Below are 19,644 nucleotides of genomic sequence, written 5' to 3'. Positions count from 1 at the left end.
AGTATAGTAGTGCAAATTGTTAACTACCGTAAATAGAGCTCAACCAATAGCTCAGTCTAGACAATTCTTTTTTTAAGACATGAACGATGTGCAATTTGCCATTATAAACGCTAATGGTTTGGTTTGTTTTTTTAATTGAAATCTTTTCAACTTTTTTTAAAATAAGGAGGCGCTCACAAACTGGTAGATAAGTGTAACGTGACAAGACACACAACACAAAAATATAAACACAGACACACAGAAATATTTCTGCAGGAGAATTTCTAGTGGCACTTTCAGTGAAGTATTTGCATATGCTAGGGAGCAGCTAGAGGCTGCAATTAAAAGAAAGGCCCTGGCTTTGGGTTGCGGCTTAAAATTCAATAGAGGGGGGTGGAGTTGTCAACGTCTCCCTCCCCATTAACTAGTTTAAAAATGGGTGCTTTGTACATATTCTGAATCCTATACCTTATATAGGGTTTGGATGTGGAAAGCCCTGATTTGGAACCAAACACCAAATGCACCCGTTCAATTGTTACGGATTCCGTTGGGTTGACCAAATTCTTACTGGAAATTGCTTCAGTTACTATGAGAATTGCCATTCTGGTTGGAATTTGGATATTTTCATCAGATTTTCGCCATTTAGTATTTAGTAAATAAGCCCTTTTATAGGAACACTTATGCTTTCTATAATTTCCTTTCAGGTTCCTTCAACCTCACCCTTGCGTTATATTATTTTTTGGATGCATTCCTGATGATTTGCTTTTTTTTCCTTTTTTTTTTTTAAACAGGCCACTACTGAAAAATCATTAACCTCTTAATGCACACCAATAATTCTATCTGCAACCAGATTTCTAGTTGCAACCTCATCTGCCAGCTCATCACCTGCCTATACCATTCCTTCGATCTCCTCCAGCTTCTATTGCAACAGATACTGCATGTTTTGAGCCAGCAGCTGCTGTTGCTGCTATGCGTATACACAGGGGGAACATGTAAAAGTGTCAAGCAGACACCTCCACAGTGTGAACAAACACCAAAAGACAAGTACCATTTGTAGAATGCTAGGAATGTAAAGCAACCATGAAAAACAACACACAGGTATTGGTCAAATGTCAATGAATGCACCTGTGTTGGGCAATGTCCTGCATTTTGTCACAAGGGTGAGTAGTCATTTGGTGCACACAGATATATGCGTGATAATATATGCATCAGTGTACTCTGACAGGAAACATGGTGGCAAATGCATAATGCCAAGGATGGCACAGACCACAATGGTGCTAACAGAGCAGTATGTTTTCCTTTTAAGTTAATGGTGGAAGTTTCAATTAGATGACTATGCACGCCTGTGTGTAGTTAACAGATCCTTTAACATTGGAATCAACACCCAGCGCATAGAATCTCTCTTTACATCACTGAAATTGTGAGATGTGAAGCAGTGTATATACCTCTAGGATTTATGTCAGGATCCTGGAGACACAGAGCTGTATGATTCTTGAAATAAATAGATAAGAGATGGCTGGAAAAGCTCCAGATGCCATGAAATGTATGGTAGCCAACATCACAGTCATCACATGGCTGATGGCATTATTACTTAATGTAATAGGATCGTTATGCCAATGCTCCTCGTAGATGATTATCAGTCTTCCAGATGGCAAGTTATATAGTTACAAAGCTGAAAAGAGACTTGCGTCCATCAAGTTCAGCCTTCCTCACATTTGTTTTTTGCTGTTGATCCAAAAGAAGGCAAAAAAAAACAATTTGAAGCACTTAAGTGGTATCCATCTCTCAACCCCTCCTTAGCCATGCCAAATAGAGTGACTCCGGTCCTGTTTATGCATGGTCTGTGTGTCCATCTGCTGTCTCTTAATTGTGCCAAATATCTAAGTGGCACATCAGTAACACAATCAGCTGACTTTCCAGTGTGCATCGTCCAACATTTAGACTACATTGATTTTAAAAAATAACAAACAAAAAAATAACTGGTGTCTGCATTGTGCAGAAGTAGGTACAATATGTGTATCGCAATTGCATGGTACCTGCTACAAATGAATGTGAGGTGTGCTATTTTGTATAGATTGTGTCTGGCATTGGGTGTCACTTAACTGGTAAATTTTGGTGTTTATATATGTACACTGTATGTGCTCTCCGATCCAACATTTATATAATTTATTATCATATGCTGCCTTTTCAAATCAGTGTAGTATACATAATAGATGCTGCTTCTAATTATTCAAGACTTTTAATAATTTAAATGTTTATTAGAAATGAAGAAGGCTATGCCCTAACCTAAGGTTATGCACACAAGCATAGAAACACCAGGTAATTATTTCACCCCATAACTTATAACAATATAAAGAAAACAATAGGTGTTTTAGTTTGTGTGCATTGTGTGCAAGTAAAACATTGAAATATTTGCTTATTGCTGAGCTTCAAAAAATATATATCAAATGAATATGAACATCACAACTAAGCTAAATGTTATCAAGAGTATTACCTTATTATAAATGCATTTTTACATGTGCATTATTCCCCATTTGTAGAAAATGGGTATGAAATAATCCCCACAATAAAGGCTAACCCATGAAAGACTAGTCACAAAAGAATTCAGCTATTTTGGCTTTAAATTTCAGATTAATTTTGAATTCCAAACAATTTACACTTTAGTGAATAAACCTACAATTACTACTGATAAAAGGGTGGGATGATTTTTATCCGTTTACATCTTTTAAATAATCAAAATCAAAGCTAGTGGTAGGAGCCACTTGACAGCAACACAAATATGGATTATCAAAAATAAGGGAATTTAGCAAATGGAATTAAAGAAATATAAATAAAAAAGGAAAGCTGAACTAACAAAGATACACATACAACAGTGGTGTATAATCAAGACAAGCCTTCTTGAGGGAATGTACAATTCAAAGTCAATAAGGATATGTCTTTGCCAACAGTCCACAAGCCAGGCAGGCAGACAAAGGTAAAGTGAATAAAATGACAAGGATTACAGAAGTCAAAAAGCACGGGGAGTGCAAAAACAAAACAAGACTACACTATTCTTACACAAACTGTTATACTTCTTATATGGATATATTTACTGCTATGTATTCAAGGAGTAACAATCCACATTATGGATAGATAATTATGAATACAATTTGCAAATCAGTTCTCTCTTTAAAACATTACATAACAGAAATAAATAAATAAATAAATAAATAATTAAAAAAGGCCAGATTTGTATGTAGATAGACAATTATGAATACAATTTGCAAATCAGTTCTCTAAAACATTACATAACAGAAATAAATAAATAAAGAAAATGTTAAAAAAAAAAAAGAAAAAGGCCAGATTTGTATGTAGAATAGAATGCAAAGCAAGATGCATTTTATAATAAAATGTTTTCTGTCTCTTAACCTAGAAATACTGTAATAAATGCTCACATTGCGCATAGATGAACTATGAACTACTGGACAAGTATAATTATTTAAAGAAAATAAAGAAATGCATTTAAAAAAAACTTTCAGTTGGGGCGGAGCCTAACTCGCGAGCCAGCAAGATGTGCCATGCTTGAGCTCCTGTAGTATGGCTACAAAATCCACGGTTTAATCGGGCTATAGAGCCACAAACCTCCTGTGAGGGGGCTCGCAGAGTCAAGGTGACCCGTCGGAATCGAAGGATGCTAAACTCGACTCTTAAGACGAACGGGCACCACACCGGCAAAGTGAGGCCTACCGTGGAAGGTGGCGAGGAGAGACGGCCGCTCTCCCGCCAACCGCAAGCAGCCAGCAGAGTGCACTACACGCACCCCCCCCCCCTTTGGACCGGTGGGGGACATCCCGGTCCCCGCCCAACGGAGAATCTAGGGCCCTATATCCCTTGACTAAGCCCAAGACTTACCCAGGCAGAGGGGGACCCGGAGCTTCTAAGATGGCGGCTACATTTGCCTCAGTAAAACGGACTAAGCGACCACAACATAGTTTAGGCATAGACACAAACGCAGATACCGACAACATGACGAAAAGCTCACCCACTGCAGCACGACGAGAGATCAGGAAGGAAACAGAGCTCCGCTACAGCCGCATCTTCAGAGAACTGTGGGAAAAGCTGGAGGCCCTTATTCAGGCACCCACATCCAGACGGAGCGCTAACACACAGCCGGGGCGCCCGAACACCGCAGGCACATGGCATGGCGGCCCAAAGGAGCCCCCTCCACCCAAGAATTTGCCCGCGCACATGGCGCCCACACACCGCAGCGACCAGGCGGCGAGGAACTGGGCGGCAGGGCGGGAGCAATCAAACGGTAACGACCGGCTATGGCTGACAAATGGAGCCAGACCACGGGTAACACAGCCACGCAGGAAAAGACACCGCAATCCCCCCCTGACCCGAATGACACATAGACACCCAAAAAGAGTTTGGCGCAGAAAGCGAGACGGGGGGCTTCGGAGATCCTCAGACCCTGCAGCTACCGGCCCCGACAAGATGGGCCTAGAGGGCCGACACGCCAAGAGTCTCACCCTGCCCCCGGTTAGTCGCAGCCCACCTCAACGACCAGGACCAGAGACACCAAGACGGCTACAACCGACCAACAACCCTACGCAAAGGAATATTGCATGGGAGCCTAAACGGGACTGTGAAATACCACAGGCAGGCGTTGGTTAAACGGGACACTTACCACCAACGATGAGTTGATAGATATATTGCTCATGCTGACTCCACCAGTGGCTGTTGGTGACCAAATCTCTAAGTTTGATTCCACGTTTGTTTGTTTGTTTTTGTCTTTTTGTTTGGTTGTTTTTTCTTTTTGTTTTTCACATCATTGAGCCTTGTGCTGGCTGCGATGGTATTAACACTATGAGGACTCTACCTATGTCTAAAGCCCTGCAAGGCTTTACAGTGCATATCCAATAATTGCATGCTTAAACCTGCCACTCTCCACAATCAGACACCTAGCTTGCAAAAATAGTGACACCGCCATGGCTCACTTCAATGGTCTTCCCCACAACACACACCATAAAGTCATACACGATACCATACTACACCAGACTATAGGACATGTGTTGTAATCTTACCTTTATTACAAGATAGCAGAGCCGGACACTATCCCACAGCTTGTATCTAACCTGCATATCATGCTACTAGCCTGTAACACACATTTGCTATACACATAGTCTGCAACAATCACCTGGCTTAACCCATAGATTCATAACGCGATACACTACTATATTCCTTAAACATGTAAAACTTGTGTAACTGAAAACACTAACCAATGCTGGGAATAATATGAATAATAGTGTATTCTTGCAACAAAAACATGTAACAGCCTATTTTTCACTGTAATGTTAAGCTAGATTGAATGTGTTTACTATTTAAGTATATGTTAGATTTAGAATGAGATATTGTAGAATGGTTACGCAACCCGACCGAGTCCTTAACACACTGTAGTCTGAAGCACCACGACTTTCACTAAATCTCGGGATAGGCTGCAGCAGCGCAGACAGAATGACTGTAACCACTTGCCGGACTGACTATTCACCCTAGCAGTGCCAGCTCTATACGACAAAATAGCGACGTTTTCATACCAACCTAATCTATGATATTAACCTGTTATTGTTTCAAGTTGTCATGTTAGACCTAAACCTGTATCATACCTTCTCAAATAAGCTGAACTGACAAACTACTTGATAAGCGACAATTATATATATAAAAATGTGCAGAACCCTATAATGCCTGACTATTGTAACATGATGTTTAAATACATGTTTTCCTTGCTGTTGTGGCATGATAAGCATGACGTGTTCAACCCTTGCACAAATAAAATAAAGAATTTAAAAAAAAAAAAAAAAACTTTCAGTTACAGTACATGATCATACATTGCATAAGCCTGCCACAATGCCAATGTACCCCATTTTTGGCAGGTCCTCTCCTAGCAAACTAATGCCAGGATAGTTCATATTGTGTGGCTATAACTTTTCTAGTATAATGTCATTATATTTGCTATTATGACAGTAAATAATGCAATTTTACTGTCATACAGACCTTTTTTTTATTTTTATTTTTCAGAATATGACTAAAATAAATAAAAAATAAAAAAAACATTACTTATACAGTGTCAATTCTGGGATAATAAGTAGAACAATTAGCAACAGTTATTACTATCACAGTAACAGAAGCATAAACTTTAGTTAATTACTTCACAATGATGTAGGTTAGCTAACTGCTTTGTGATCATAATGACTATGCTTCCTTGGAGATGGAACACTGTAAAGTTGCCCCTATTGATGGAATGTTGTCATGTCTATGACATCACATCTGTGAAGACACGTCTGAAGAGTGTGAAGCAGAATTTGTAAGAGGAGTGATGGAAGACTACGGATCTCTCAAAGATCACTGGCTTTTTAGCCAACAGCAATTGGATAACACCCCATCTAGGCAGTGTGGGGTAACTACGGACAAGGAGCTCCTGTTTCGCCAGGAGGCGGCCAGTCTGATTCAGGATCTGGGCCAGCGGCTCGATATGTCCCAGCTCACCATAAACACTGCCGTGGTGTACATGCATAGGTTCTACATGCAGCAATCTTTCACCAAGTACCACCGCTATGACATTTCTTCTGCGGCCTTGGTAGTCGCTGCTAAAGCTTTAAGCAAGCAACAGAAAACAGAAGATGTCCTTAAGATGGCCCATGCCATCCTTTATTCGAAGGAGCCAGAGCTTGACCCCACAAGCCAGAGGTATTTGCAACAGGAGAAGAAGCTAGTGTGTCTGGAAAGCATCTTAACTCAGACTTTGGGCTTTCAGGTCACTGTGGAACATCCCCACATGCATGTGATGAAATATATCCAGTCAATGGAAGTCTGCAACGACTTTGCACTGGCATGCTATCTCATGGCAACCAGCTGCTTGCACGTGACAACTCTCTGCCTTCAATACAAACCCGCGGTACTAGCCTGCCTGAGCATTCACATGGCTTGCAAATGGTCCAGGTGTGAAATGCCAGTATCAACAAAGGGCAAGCTCTGGTGGCAATGTGTGGATCAATCTGTTTCTCCTGAGTTGCTGGAGCAGCTTAGTGATGAATTTCTGCACATATACCAGAAGACTCCAAATGCACTGAGAAGGTTCAGACAGTGGAGGCCTAAGAAGGTTTCAACGAAGCCCAAGTCTGGCTGGACAATTGGCAAATTTCTGCTTATTCCTCTTTTGGCCAATAAGCCTGTCACTGGCATCCCTGCCAAAGCAGATTTTCCCAAAGCAGCCTCCTCAGCCTTTCGTACACCTGTACATGAGAATGCAGGAAAACCATCCATCCAGATAGCTTCTAATCTAGATAAAATTGCAACATCTGGGACGAAACAAGTTAATAATCCCAAGCCAAAAAACTATTTTGCCACAGACTTTAAAAACGCTATAAAATATTTCAGCGGGTCTTACCATGGTGAGAACTTTGTTAAGGCAGAGTATGCTCATAAAACAGCTGAAAAACAGCAAATCCTCCCACCTTCAGTGACTTTCCATAGAATATCACTGGAGAAATACAGGGAGAGGGCTAAACAGAAGATGGCCAATGTTAATGCAAGGAATGAGCACGCAGCACTACACAAGGAACCACATCAAAACAAGCACAATCCTGCTCCTGGTGGCAGCTCAGTCAAGTCAACCCATGAACTGATTTTTCAACTTTCAAACTCTGATAAGGATAAAAAGGAATCATTTGGTGAAAAAGACACAGGTGTACCTCTACAGAGCCATACATCCATTTCACCTGTTCCCTCCAGCAAAGAGACCCTGAAAAGGAAAATAACCTCTCCTCCCACTGACAGTCACAGCTCTTCCAATGAAGGTAGTGGCGGCAAACGCAAACATCACTAACTGGAGCACAGAAGTGGAAACAGCACCAGTATGCAAACAAGTTGAATTACTTTTATTTATTTGATAAGGTGTTTAAATCATATAAAATAAAATATATAAAACAATTTGCTATGACTATTCAAAGTGAAATTCTGTTACTGTGTAAAATTACCTGTAATTGTGTTTCCTTTTCACTTACATTAGCTTTACTGGGAAATCCCAAATTATTTGATGTACTAATTTAAAGCAAAGATTGGAGAACTGACAACAGGTGAGTCTGTAGTCTCCCCGCAGGGAGCATTTATCGTAGCATGTCTCTTAAAGGAACACTATAGTCACCTACATTTCTTTAGCTAAATAAAGCAGTTTCAGTGTATAGATCATTCCTCTACAATTTCACTGCTCAATTCACTGTCATTTAGGAGTTAAATCACTTTGTTTCTGTTTATGCAGCCCTAGCCACACCTCCCCTGGCTATGATTGACAGAGCCTGCATGAAAAAAAAAAACTGGTTTCACTTTCAAACAGATGTAATTTACCTTACATAATTGTATCTCTTTCTCTCTAAATTGAAATTTAATCACATACAGGAGGCTCTTGCAGGGTCTAGCAAGCTATTAACATAGCAGGGGATAAGAAAATCTTAATTAAACAGAACTTGCAATAAAGAAAGCCTAAATAGGGCTCTCTTTACAGGAAGTGTTTATGGAAGGCTGTGCACGTCACATGCAGGGAGGTGTGACTAGGGTTCATAAACAAAGGGATTCAACTCCTAAATGGCAGAGGATTGAGCAGTGAGGCTGCAGGGGCATGTTCTATACACCAAAACTGCTTCATTAAGCGAAAGTTGTTCAGGTGACTATAGTGTCCCTTTAACCCCTTAAGGACACATGACATGTGTGACATGTCATGATTCCCTTTTATTCCAGAAGTTTGGTCCTTAAGGGGTTAAAGAGTTCTTCACTGAACTATAGATTTTAGCAAATTAAATCCAAATCATAAAACTGAAGCTAAAATAGTCTAGTTGTGACTGTTGCTGAACCTGGAGAATGTTTCCATATCAGCTATTTAATTTTAAATTCTCTAAAAGTTTAGTAAATAGCCCTAATTGAAGTATTTCTGAATAGTGTGGCAGGAATACATTTATCTTTTTATTTTATTGCACTGTCTATATAATTCAAAAAAACATAAGGGCATTTCTTTTAACATCCCTTAAATGCTATCAGATATCTCTGAATGTATATAGTGCGTTAGAATTCAAGCATATCACAAAAGTAGTATATCATCCTGGTCTATGGGGACTGATGTTATTCCACAAAAGATCCAGGAAGAATTTATGGGAAAAGTAATTTATCCCCCCTTTCACACTGGATGACTGGAAGTAAATGGAAAGCAGCCACACGGTGGTTACACATATGCCTCGTTTCCACTGAGCGGATCGGTTCGGTTCGGTACGGTACGGTTCGCTATTTTGGGTGTTTCCATTATGAAAGTGGTCCATATAAGCGAACCGTACCGATCCATTCAGGGTCCTGCTTCAGATGTAGGGCCATAGAAAATGGAACGGTTCGGTTAGGGCGGAGCTACTATACAATCCATTGATTGGTGGACAGGAAGAGCATTTTTTCTAAACCCTGCATGGCCCTGAAGGTCTGACTTGCAGTGGAAACGCTCACCAGAATGGGCTGGTCCATTCTAAACCTTCCAAACTGTACCGACCCGAACCGATCCGCTCAGTGGAAACGAGGCAATACTGTTTCATAGCTTAACTTGCACATGCTCAGTCCACAGCTTGGCTCTTTCAAGTGAGGAAAGAGATAGAGATTGTGCATAAAGTATATATAGACAAAATTGATTAAAGGCATCCTAGAACTGACAGGGTTGTTCACTAAAGTGAAAATTGTTGGGAATTAAAAGTACATTTTAAAGTTAATGCCAAAACTGCTGGACTGGACAAAAAAACTATCCACGTCAGCAATGCCTCCTGTTCAACAAATTTGGGTGCAACACTTACCAGACTTAACTACAACTCCTGTGATGCTTTGGAAGCCTATAGAATGCCTTAAAGGGATACTGTAGGCACCCAGACCCCTTCAGCTCATTGAAGTGGTCTGTGTACAGTGTCCCTATTGCACTTAGTGCTACAATATTAAACATTGCAGTTCCAGAGAAACTGAAATGTTTTCAATGCAGCACTAAGTCAGCCACTACAGGGCTTCCTGGTTTGAAACGGACCTTTGGTCCGGTATCTGGACACTGGACGTCCTTACGCTCTTCATGAGGACCTCAAGCATCAGATTTTCTCAATAGGAAAGCACTGCTTCAATGCTTTCCTATGGGGAGGTCTAATGCGTGCGCACCATTTGCCACGCATGTGCATTAGAGCTTGCTCACCGCTGAACGGAGGAGGAGTTGGTGATTCGACCCAGCACCGAGGGGCATCAATGCTGGGATCAGGTAAGTAAATAAAAGGGCGTGTGAGGGAGGGGGGAGGCTGGGGGAGCTATAATGCCAGGAATACAGCTTTGTATCCATTTAAGAATTAAAAAGCATCATGGAAGCTGTAGTTTTAAACCATCTGGGGCTCTACCTTTTGGGCACCCCTGAAGTAAGTGTTCTGAGTTGCCTGAGTGACAGCTTTACTGGACTGTCTGCAACAGTGATGGTTACAAATCGCTTAGTAATGTAAAATGCTAAATGTTTATGGTACTTAGACTCGCCCTTTGATAAAAAATAAAAAACAAATCTGTACATCTCCATTACAGTAAGCTTGCTGAAGATGCTAAAAAAAACATTTATGGTTATTTTCTTACTGTTAAATATCCTATTAAATATATCACTAACAATGCACTGGTAAGAGACACTAAAGATTTTTTAAGCAACTCTTCAGCCGCCATAAAAACTTAATTGTGATTAAGTTGTCATGGGGGCTGTAGTGTTTCTTTAACACTCTGCAGGAAGAGTTGTGAAGGTTCTTCCCAAGGAGTACTGTAGCCATTTATATTGAGGTTTAATATAAAAGTGACATTACCAGGCCATCAGCTTATAACTTCAGAGCTCATTTGCAGAGCTCGTATAATGAAAAATTAATAAAATAAAAATAAAATTGAGCAGGTTAAGTAGATAGCAGAGTGGGTTAATGAGAATTGCAATGAAAATATTTTAGCTGTGTTCAGTTGTGGACATAAAGAAGCAAACTAAATGTTACCTGGTATCTGAGAATTCCAAATTGATGACATTAAGGACTCGTTTTCTATTTGTGCTGTAGTAATAATCAACAAACTCCTTCAGCTTCATCTTGCAGTCCTTCTGTTTCGTGACATCGGTTACGTCAACCACTCTCTCTGGACCTGAGTCAAATGTCAAAAACCATTAGTCATTGAAGGTCTTCAGTTTACATTGATTTAGTATCATGCTGTGTAGTATTTTGCCATGGCACGGCTGTGCATCATTACCCACCGTCACTTTGTACAGTTCCACAATGTAAGAATTTATGCAACACAGAAATACCGTTATAAACAACATGTTATTTAAGCACCTTGGATTTATGCTTCATACACAGAACTGTAAAGTGTCACAGACCTTTAACTGTAAAATGCTAAAATAATCTATGGTACCTCTGACCCCAATAAATCAAAAAACAGTAGCACTTTACATCTGTAAGATGATAAAAAAGGTTAACAATCTGTGCTATCAGATAAAAATGTATTCAAGAGATTATAATCAAACACACTTAAGTGTCAATTCAATAATAGTGGTGCTGCGGTGAACTACTGAACCAAAATAGCCTAATCAGAGATTATTTTAAGCTCTACTATTTTTACTTAAATTTTGCAAGACCTCCATTGTCGACGAATTATTAAGTAAATAATGTAATATCACATTCTCCTGGCGCTTTGCCTAATTCTAGGAAGAGAGAGAACTGAGGGAGCTTACACTGCTATTGCATCATACAGACGCAGCCCTCTTATCCACCAAGACCAGGTATAAGTCTGTAGTCTCCGCATCTCCTCTCCTTCCTGGGGAGAAGTGAGGAATAATAGAGGCTTATGTGCTATGATAATGATTACTTAGCTCAGGGCTTGACAAATTTGCTTAGAATCTAGAAGCCAGCTAAAAAAGTTAAAAGCCATGTTTTTCAACAACAAAAATATAATTCTTAAAGGGACACAATAGTTTCCAGAACCACAACCACTTAATGTAGTTGTTCTGGTATCTATAGCCTGTTGCTGCATGATTTTCAATGTAAAAACTGCCTTTCCTAGTCCACTATTGAACAGTGTGCTGCACCAATTTTCAGTGTATCTACCCTCTGCATGGAGGTGCTGAATACTTCCCCATAGAGATGCACACTCACTGACACTGCAACACTCACGTACATTTTCTAACACACCCACAAATTATTATTTGTTAAATTTTAATATAAGTCCACTCATCCTCCCTACCTTTGGGAGGGCTGGAGTGAATCCTTTCTCTGGGTTCCAGTGGGGCTGCTCTGACCATCATCATGGTCTTTTTGCTCTGCTTCCTTGCGCGCTGTTTGGTGATGCTGGGACCAAAGTGCTGTCATATTCCAGCTCACTGCAGGGCGCACAAGGAAGCAGAGTAAGCCGATTATAGCTCCCTCACCACCTCCGTTCTCCCTCAGCCGGCCACCTGCCTCCACTCTTCCTAAGCTGGTCACCTCAGGGACTGAATGGGCTGACAAACACCCAGACGTCAGGACAAAATTCCTTTTTGCCATGGGGCCTGGGATTTATGAAGCTCTGGCTTAAACATCTGTGAAAGAGAGGGAGGGCTAGAGACATTTATCAAGTCATATGTTATTATATTCTAGTGTTGTAGCAAATTACTGTATTTCTCCTCCGCCCTGACTTTCCTTGACTCAAGGTGGAGATACAGAGTCAATTGTCTCAAGCATGCGCAAAAGTGCAGCAGTGACGTCAGCGTCGAGGAGGACATGACGGACCAAGACGGCAGCGCCTGAGAGGGACAGTTCCAGGTAAGTAAAGTTACCTTTACCTGCCCCCTCGGCCACAGGACCATCAGCAGCAATGTCATAATTGGGGGAATTTGCAGATTCAGCAAAGTCCCCAAACGGTGACAGTGCCGCTTTAAAGAAGCACCCCACTTCCCAAATAAAATAATATCTATATATCACTGTTAAGTAGATATATCTAAAAAAAAAACAAAAAAAACATGCATGCATTTAATTACGCATTTTTCATTGGGGTTATATTTAAACAAACACTACAGGGTCAGGAACACAAACATGTATTTTAAACACTATATACTCCCCCTGGCCACCCTTTGCCCCCCCCCCCCCTAAATATAGTAAAAGCTTATCCTTTTTCCAGTCTGCTGTTGCTGGCTCTGCCCCTGATCTGCCTCCTTAGCTGACATCATCAGAAATTATGATCTCAGCCAAGTACAAAACTTTTCCATAGGCGGAAAGTTCAGTGTCTCCATGCAGAAGGTGGAGACAATGAATGTGTGCAGCACTGCCCCAGGAACTACCTCTAGTGCCTCTAGTGGCCGTCTGAGGAGTGGTCACTGCAGATGTCCCTAGGCTTTAATGTAAACACTGCCTTTTCTATGGAAAGACAGTGTTTCCTGCAAAAGGCCTGCGATAAGCTGTAGTTGTTCTGATGACTATAGTATCCCTTTAAACATTTTTGCAAAAGCTGCAGATATCGTCTGAAGCCTTTGCAAGCCCTTCTCGTCTAATCCCGCCCAGCCTTTCTGTGGCTGTCCAATCACAGACTTTCCAATGTAGCTCAATGAGAAATCTTTGCAAGGCAGGTGTTCTGGGCAATTTCCTGCATCTTGAGTTTAGCTCCACTGAGCTAACCAAACCATAAAGTAACAGCACATGTTGTCTGATTGACAGCCTGGGGGTGTAATAAGGTTAATTTATAAAAGTGTCAATTTCTATTTTTTTAAAAAAAGAGGACATACTACTCACACATAAAGCACTTCAACAGGCTTAAGTGCTTTAGGCGTTTGTAGTGTTCTTTTAACTAATAAGTCCTACAGTTTTGCTACAGTTGGGGAAAAACAAGGTCACTGCTTCCCATGTTTTGGCATAAAAAGGCAATTTTTTATGCCTTTTTCCAATTACATGGAGGATTTTTATTTCTTTACGTTCTTATCAAGTAATGACTATTTACCAATCAATCCTAGAGGCGCTTCTGCCAAAAGACGCTAAACTTTCCTCATAGAGATGCATTGATTCAGTGCATCTCTATGAGGAGATGCTGATTGCCGAGGATGGCACTGGCTCCGCCCCTGACCCGCCTCCTTGGCCATGGTGGGGCCAGGGTCCTAAATAGTGTTTTTAACACTATAGGGTCAAGAATACACATTTGTATTCCTGACCTAATAGTGTTCCCTTAAGTGAAAACCTTTCTTTTTTTACTGAAAACAGAGATGCGATCTAAAACTACTCTGAAAACAGCACTAAATCATTTTGGGATTCATGTTTGTATTCCTAATGATATAGTGTTTTCACAGTTTACGCATGTAAGAAGTATGTTTGTATTTAACCTGAAATTAATAGGCTGCATTGGATGTTACCAAAGCTTGGTTAATGCAAATTGATTATTTAATTATACTGTGTGAAGAAAATCACGCAAGAAGCAAAAATACCTATAAATTATACTGAGAGCATCAATGATTTACAGTAGTAACATAAACAATGCTAATTTTGACATTTTATCCCATAAGCAAGTAATTAAATGTCTCTGTTCAGCTGTCTATGTGATGGATGTGTTCATGGGTACTACGCATGGCTCTTTCAATACATTGTGAACATTATACCACCAATTTCCAACTTTTGGCACTATAACTGTAAATCATCATGGGAACTATTGTCCATAGCAGCCAGAGTGCCAAATGTCACCCATCACTGTCTTATACATACCATTTTATGCCTGGTGCCGTGAGCCCAATTATTATTCTGTGCTACGGACACAGACTAAAAGGTGCAATAAATGCCTCAATTCAGGTAAAAACAATCAAGAAATCCACATTTTAGATACTTGTTGCTCCCACTTTCTGTACCTATTGCCATCTGCATAAAACTTTAAATTATTCAAAAGAACATCACAAATGTCCATGTGCCATGCTAATACTATTTAAGTTGCTGTTGGTAATTCTAAGGTGCCTGCCTTTTTTTTTTTTTTTTACTGCAAAGTCTTTCCAAATTCAACCTGTATCTCACAAAACATATGGAATCAAGTTATCCCTGAGTTTAGGGCCACACTAAAGCTATGCATTGTGCTTAGCCTGAAGTCTCTTCCTACATCAAATATATGGCATCCATATTGAACTTCCAAAAGGACAAGTGCAGCATCCCACAATAACTAGCGTGTATAAATTATGGGACGTCACAGTCTCTCGTGAATATGTTGTGGCCGCATGCACATGTGCCACGTCTGTAAACTTTATTGGTATGCCAGGTATTAAAACGGAACAGTTATTAAAATATATAGTAATGACTTTTACTTTATAAATGTGGAGATAATATGTAATTCCTTATAAAGTGAGGTAGAAGTAATTATAAAAAAAATAACTCATTAAAATGGCCTTCAGAGGTAAAGTTCATAATAATTCCTTACTTACCAACATAATTTTCCACATCGCTGACATAGAATGTCGGAGCAGGTACAGATAGACCTAATCCATCCTTCTTTGGCACCAAAATAGGTTCAGTAAACCCAGTCTCTTCAATATATTCAAGTGTGAGCTGGCTTGCATTCAACTTTGATACAACGTCCTCTGCACTGAAAACGTAATAAACAGGTTTATTGATTAACTTGGTGGCATTGTTGCATATAATATGAAAATCGTACTGTGAAACCTTATTTACCTTGACTGGCCAACCAAAATTGAAGGCATTCTTTAAAAATGTAAATTAAAATCTTTCTGAAACTTAAAGAAAGCAGTACTAAATACAATCTTACCAATTGCACACATGTAAAGAGTCATAGTAAGTTGGAGAAATCAATTTGAAAGCAGGTTTGGACTGCAAGCAGGGTGTTCATTCATTTATATGATTTTTCAATGCCCACATTAAGTTTTTATTTTCATGTATTTTGCAGAATGCAATTTGCTCTGTAAAGCCTTAGTTACTCTCATTTATTCTCTAGTTATGATTACGAGCTTGTTGAGTAATTCATTTCTCTACCAGAAGCCACTAGTTACTGATATAAAATTGCCGAAAATGTAATCTCCCCCAATGCTTTCAAACAGTACAGGAAGTTAAAATGTTTAAAGGGACACTATAGTCACAAGAACAACTACATCTTAATTGTTTTTATTGTGTGTGTATAGGTGGCCCCTGCAGGCATTTTAATATAAACACTGGCTTTTCAGAAAAAGGTATCCCATCACATGTGTTTTATGAGCTGCTTCTAGGTTTTATTAATTGTATTTTTAAGCGCTACTTTCACACTTTGCTCCTTGCGAGGACACTTTTTCAGTATTTACATTACTCATTCAGACAGCCACTAGATGTGCTTCCTTGGTCAGTGCTGAACAATGTGCAGCACTGACATTCAGCGTCTCCACGTTCTGCATTGAGATGCTGAAAGTTCCTCATAGCCAATGCATTGATTCAATGCATCTCTAAGAGGAGATGCTGATTGGTGCAGTGTGGTGTTTTGCCGCACACGTACAAAAACCTCCCAGTGCTTTCATAAGAAAAGCATTGGATTGGCTGAGATCATCAGTTTTGATGATCTCAATCAAGGAGGCGAAGCAGGGGTGGAGCCAGCCTTGGCAAACCCACGCTGTGCTGGCATAAAGGTAAGTTTTAACCATTTTTAGAAAGGTGGGGTGGGAGACCTAAAATGTAGTGTCAGGAATACACATTCGTATTCCTGACACAAACAAAGTGTGAGATACAAAGACACTTCTATCAGCTAAATCTTCCAGTTCCACAAAAAACAAATGTACACTATAGTGTTAGGAACCCTCTTGCCCCCCTACCACTACCAGCGATATAAAGAGTTAAATAACCCTTTAAATACTTACCTGATTCTTCTGCCAATGTCAGCCAATTGGGAAAACCTAATATGCGAGCCTCACGCACTTTAGGCCTTCCTCAAAGGAAAGCATTGACTCAATGCTTTTCTATGGGGATTCTGAAAAACCTGGATGTCCTCATGAAAAAAGCAAGGACACCCAGCGTTGTTTCATTGAGTCAAACTCCAGGAAGCACCTCTAGTGGATGTCTGGTAGATAGCCACTAGAGGCGGTCTTAAACCTGCAATGAAAATGTTGCAGTTTCTTTTAAAAAAACTGCAATGTTTTACATTGCAGGGTCAATGGAAAAGGAACACTGCTCTCAGACTACTTCCAGAGATAAAGTGGTCTTGGTGCCTAAAGTGTCCCTTTAGTCATGCTATGTAAATTTTGGGCTGCTTCTTTGTACATTTTGAATGTTGCTTAAAGTGGATCTGTGAATATTTTATTTTTAGCATACTAAAATCCTGTGTAAAATGTGTCTATTTTACAAAGGTCATGACTCAGTCACAATGGTAATTAACTTAACCCCTTAAGGACCAAACATCTGGAATAAAAGGGAATCATGACATGTCACACATGTCATGGGTCCTTAAGGGGTTAAACCACAATGCTTTTTCTTACTTCAACGAGCTGAAGTGGTCTTGGTGAATATAGTGTCCCTTTAAGATACACTGTAAGCACCAAATCAACTTTAGGTTACAATGTTTTTTGTGTATAGACCATGCCCCTGCAGTCTTACTGTTCATTAATCTACCATTTAGGAGTTAAACCACATTATGACTCACACAACCTCTGGTATACTCTTCCCCCAAAAAGAGCTCAAATGTTTAGCTTACCTTATTGCAAAGTGTTTAATTTAGAGTGACAAGGACAGCACAAACAGAAACAAATGTGATTTCACTCATAAATGGCAGGGAATGGAGTAGTGAAACTACAGGAGAATTATCTATGCACTAAAACTGCTAAATTGAGCTAAAGCTGTATTGGTGCTTATTGTATCCCTTTAAGTAATAATTTGCTTTCCAGTAACAACAAAGTGAAGCATCTGCTGTTGCTAAACCACTGTGCTGTATTGTCATGGCAGGAACTCAGCGACTGTTTTCAAGATTATAATTTTAACCTTGTCATTGCCAGTGAGCGGATATATGTTACAAACTGATAATAGTTATACTGCATTGTGACCACAAGGGGGCTCCTGGAAGCTGTACAGGAGTGAATCCCAGCCTCTTGCTACCACACACTTAAGACTGAACACATAATGGGAGTGACAATTTATAATGGAATTGCCAGATTTAAGGAACTTTCCTAATGTTATGCTGCAGTATGAAGTTCTGCTTGTAGGCACTTTCCAGTTGGTTTTGGAGTCAGATTCTGATGGGTTGTGAAGCCAGCATAGTAGAACTTGTAAGCTGAATGAAAAGCTACTGATGATCTTTTGGTTTGCAGTTTTTGAAACATTATAACTTAAAGTGACAATGACCTTGTTATACAAGTCCTAGATTTTTCTGATGCATCCCATATATATATATTATGTTTGTTGTTTAAAGGGAAACCATCACTACTCTGTAAATGATATAAAAACATTTTTCCTCCTCTTGTTTCACACTTTACACACACATTTGTTAAATATGAGATATAAGAATAGAGAATAATAAAGGAGCACTACAACTGATTTTTTTTTTTTTTACAGTTTAGTAGATAACAAAAACAATAAAACCATGCATGCATTTATTGCTGCAATTTTCCTTTTGGGGATGTATCTAAAAACAGTTCTGAAATCTGCAGCTTTTGCAAGTCTTCACCTTTTTTCTCATTTGGAAGCCTCTGATTGGGAGCCACTTGCGTGCACAAGGCTTTCAGCACAAGCCCACTAAACTGCCAACCAGGGAGTCCGCACAAGGCTAAAGTGAACTCTGTGGACGCATGCTCGCAAGCTTTCATAGGCACACTCTTAATTGGAAAAAGCAGGTATGTTTTGCTAACTTCTGTTAGCTCTGTGGAGCTAAATGATAGGGAAGATAACATTTTTCTCTGCAATTACCGGTAATTATAAATCTGCCCATTCAAAAATAAGTCAACACTTGTATAAATTGCAATTGAGAGGAGATGCTCCTTACACATAAAGCACTCTAGCAAGCTGAAGTGCTTTATGTGTGCAGAGTGTCTATTTAGAAATTCTGGGATTGATGGTTCCCCTTTAATCTAACTGAAAAATAAAATAAAAAAATAAAACAGCTGTATAAGCTCAGTTCAAAACAGCTAGTTAATACACAGAGCCAAATGAAACATCACTGAATTTAATAAATAGTTTGGTGCCTGTATTAATACACTACACAAGGGGGGTAGGCATGTACTAAACAACAGGACAAATTTAATTATTTGAACACAACAGGGTAAGCTCTAAAGACTATCAAGGGAAATCTGCACAAATAAATGGTATATATATTTAAAGGATTGTGCCTTATGATTATATTTCTATTTCACTACAGGAAGCTAATATGTTTAAGTGCAGCTGTCATAAGAAAATGACACAGTGCCAATTTACTGGTAACAACACTGCATCTATGCTCTGTGCTCAACAAATAATAGCAAATGTACAGTTTAAATGTCATTGTCATTCCCCACACCTTGTCAGCCTTCACTGTGATGTGCATGAACTAGGGAAACTTGGGTAAATTCCATGGATGGCACTCTTAGAAAAAAAATAGTGGGCTGGGCAATCCTGACTCCTGAGCATGACATTTGCTGAAAGCAGGAGTATGATTATTGAAGGCTGGGATTGAGATTCATTC

At 39.7% G+C, this 19,644-nt stretch overlaps 2 protein-coding genes across 4 annotated transcripts in view; one reads left to right on the top strand and one right to left on the bottom strand.

Annotated features, from left to right (window-relative positions):
* The window catches only part of PHF2 (PHD finger protein 2), a 223,977-nt gene that overhangs the window by 108,469 nt on the left and 95,864 nt on the right, over window positions 1–19,644 (bottom strand). For all 3 annotated transcript variants that reach the window (XM_063426922.1, XM_063426921.1, XM_063426923.1), the window contains exons 4-5: window positions 15,446–15,606; window positions 11,031–11,172 (exon numbers count right to left, since the gene is read on the bottom strand). In XM_063426922.1, coding sequence (XP_063282992.1) covers window positions 11,031–11,172; window positions 15,446–15,606 — 303 coding nt within the window. The remainder of the gene's footprint in view (window positions 1–11,030; window positions 11,173–15,445; window positions 15,607–19,644) is intronic.
* Window positions 6,335–7,843, top strand: LOC134568623 (cyclin-T2-like). The gene has a single exon (XM_063427271.1). The coding sequence runs from the start codon at window positions 6,335–6,337 to the stop codon at window positions 7,841–7,843; it is 1,509 nt and encodes a 502-aa protein (XP_063283341.1).

This window comes from Pelobates fuscus, chromosome 7 (genome assembly GCF_036172605.1).
Source record: "Pelobates fuscus isolate aPelFus1 chromosome 7, aPelFus1.pri, whole genome shotgun sequence".
Lineage (NCBI taxonomy): Eukaryota > Metazoa > Chordata > Amphibia > Anura > Pelobatidae > Pelobates > Pelobates fuscus.
The sequence above is the reverse complement of the archived record's forward strand: the minus strand, read 5'-3'. Positions and strand labels throughout refer to the sequence as shown.

What these genes read in the sequence shown, in the direction of transcription:
- LOC134568623 (XM_063427271.1), top strand. Translation starts at nt 6,335, where the DNA reads ATGGAAGACTACGGATCTCTCAAAGATCACTGGCTTTTTAGCCAACAG.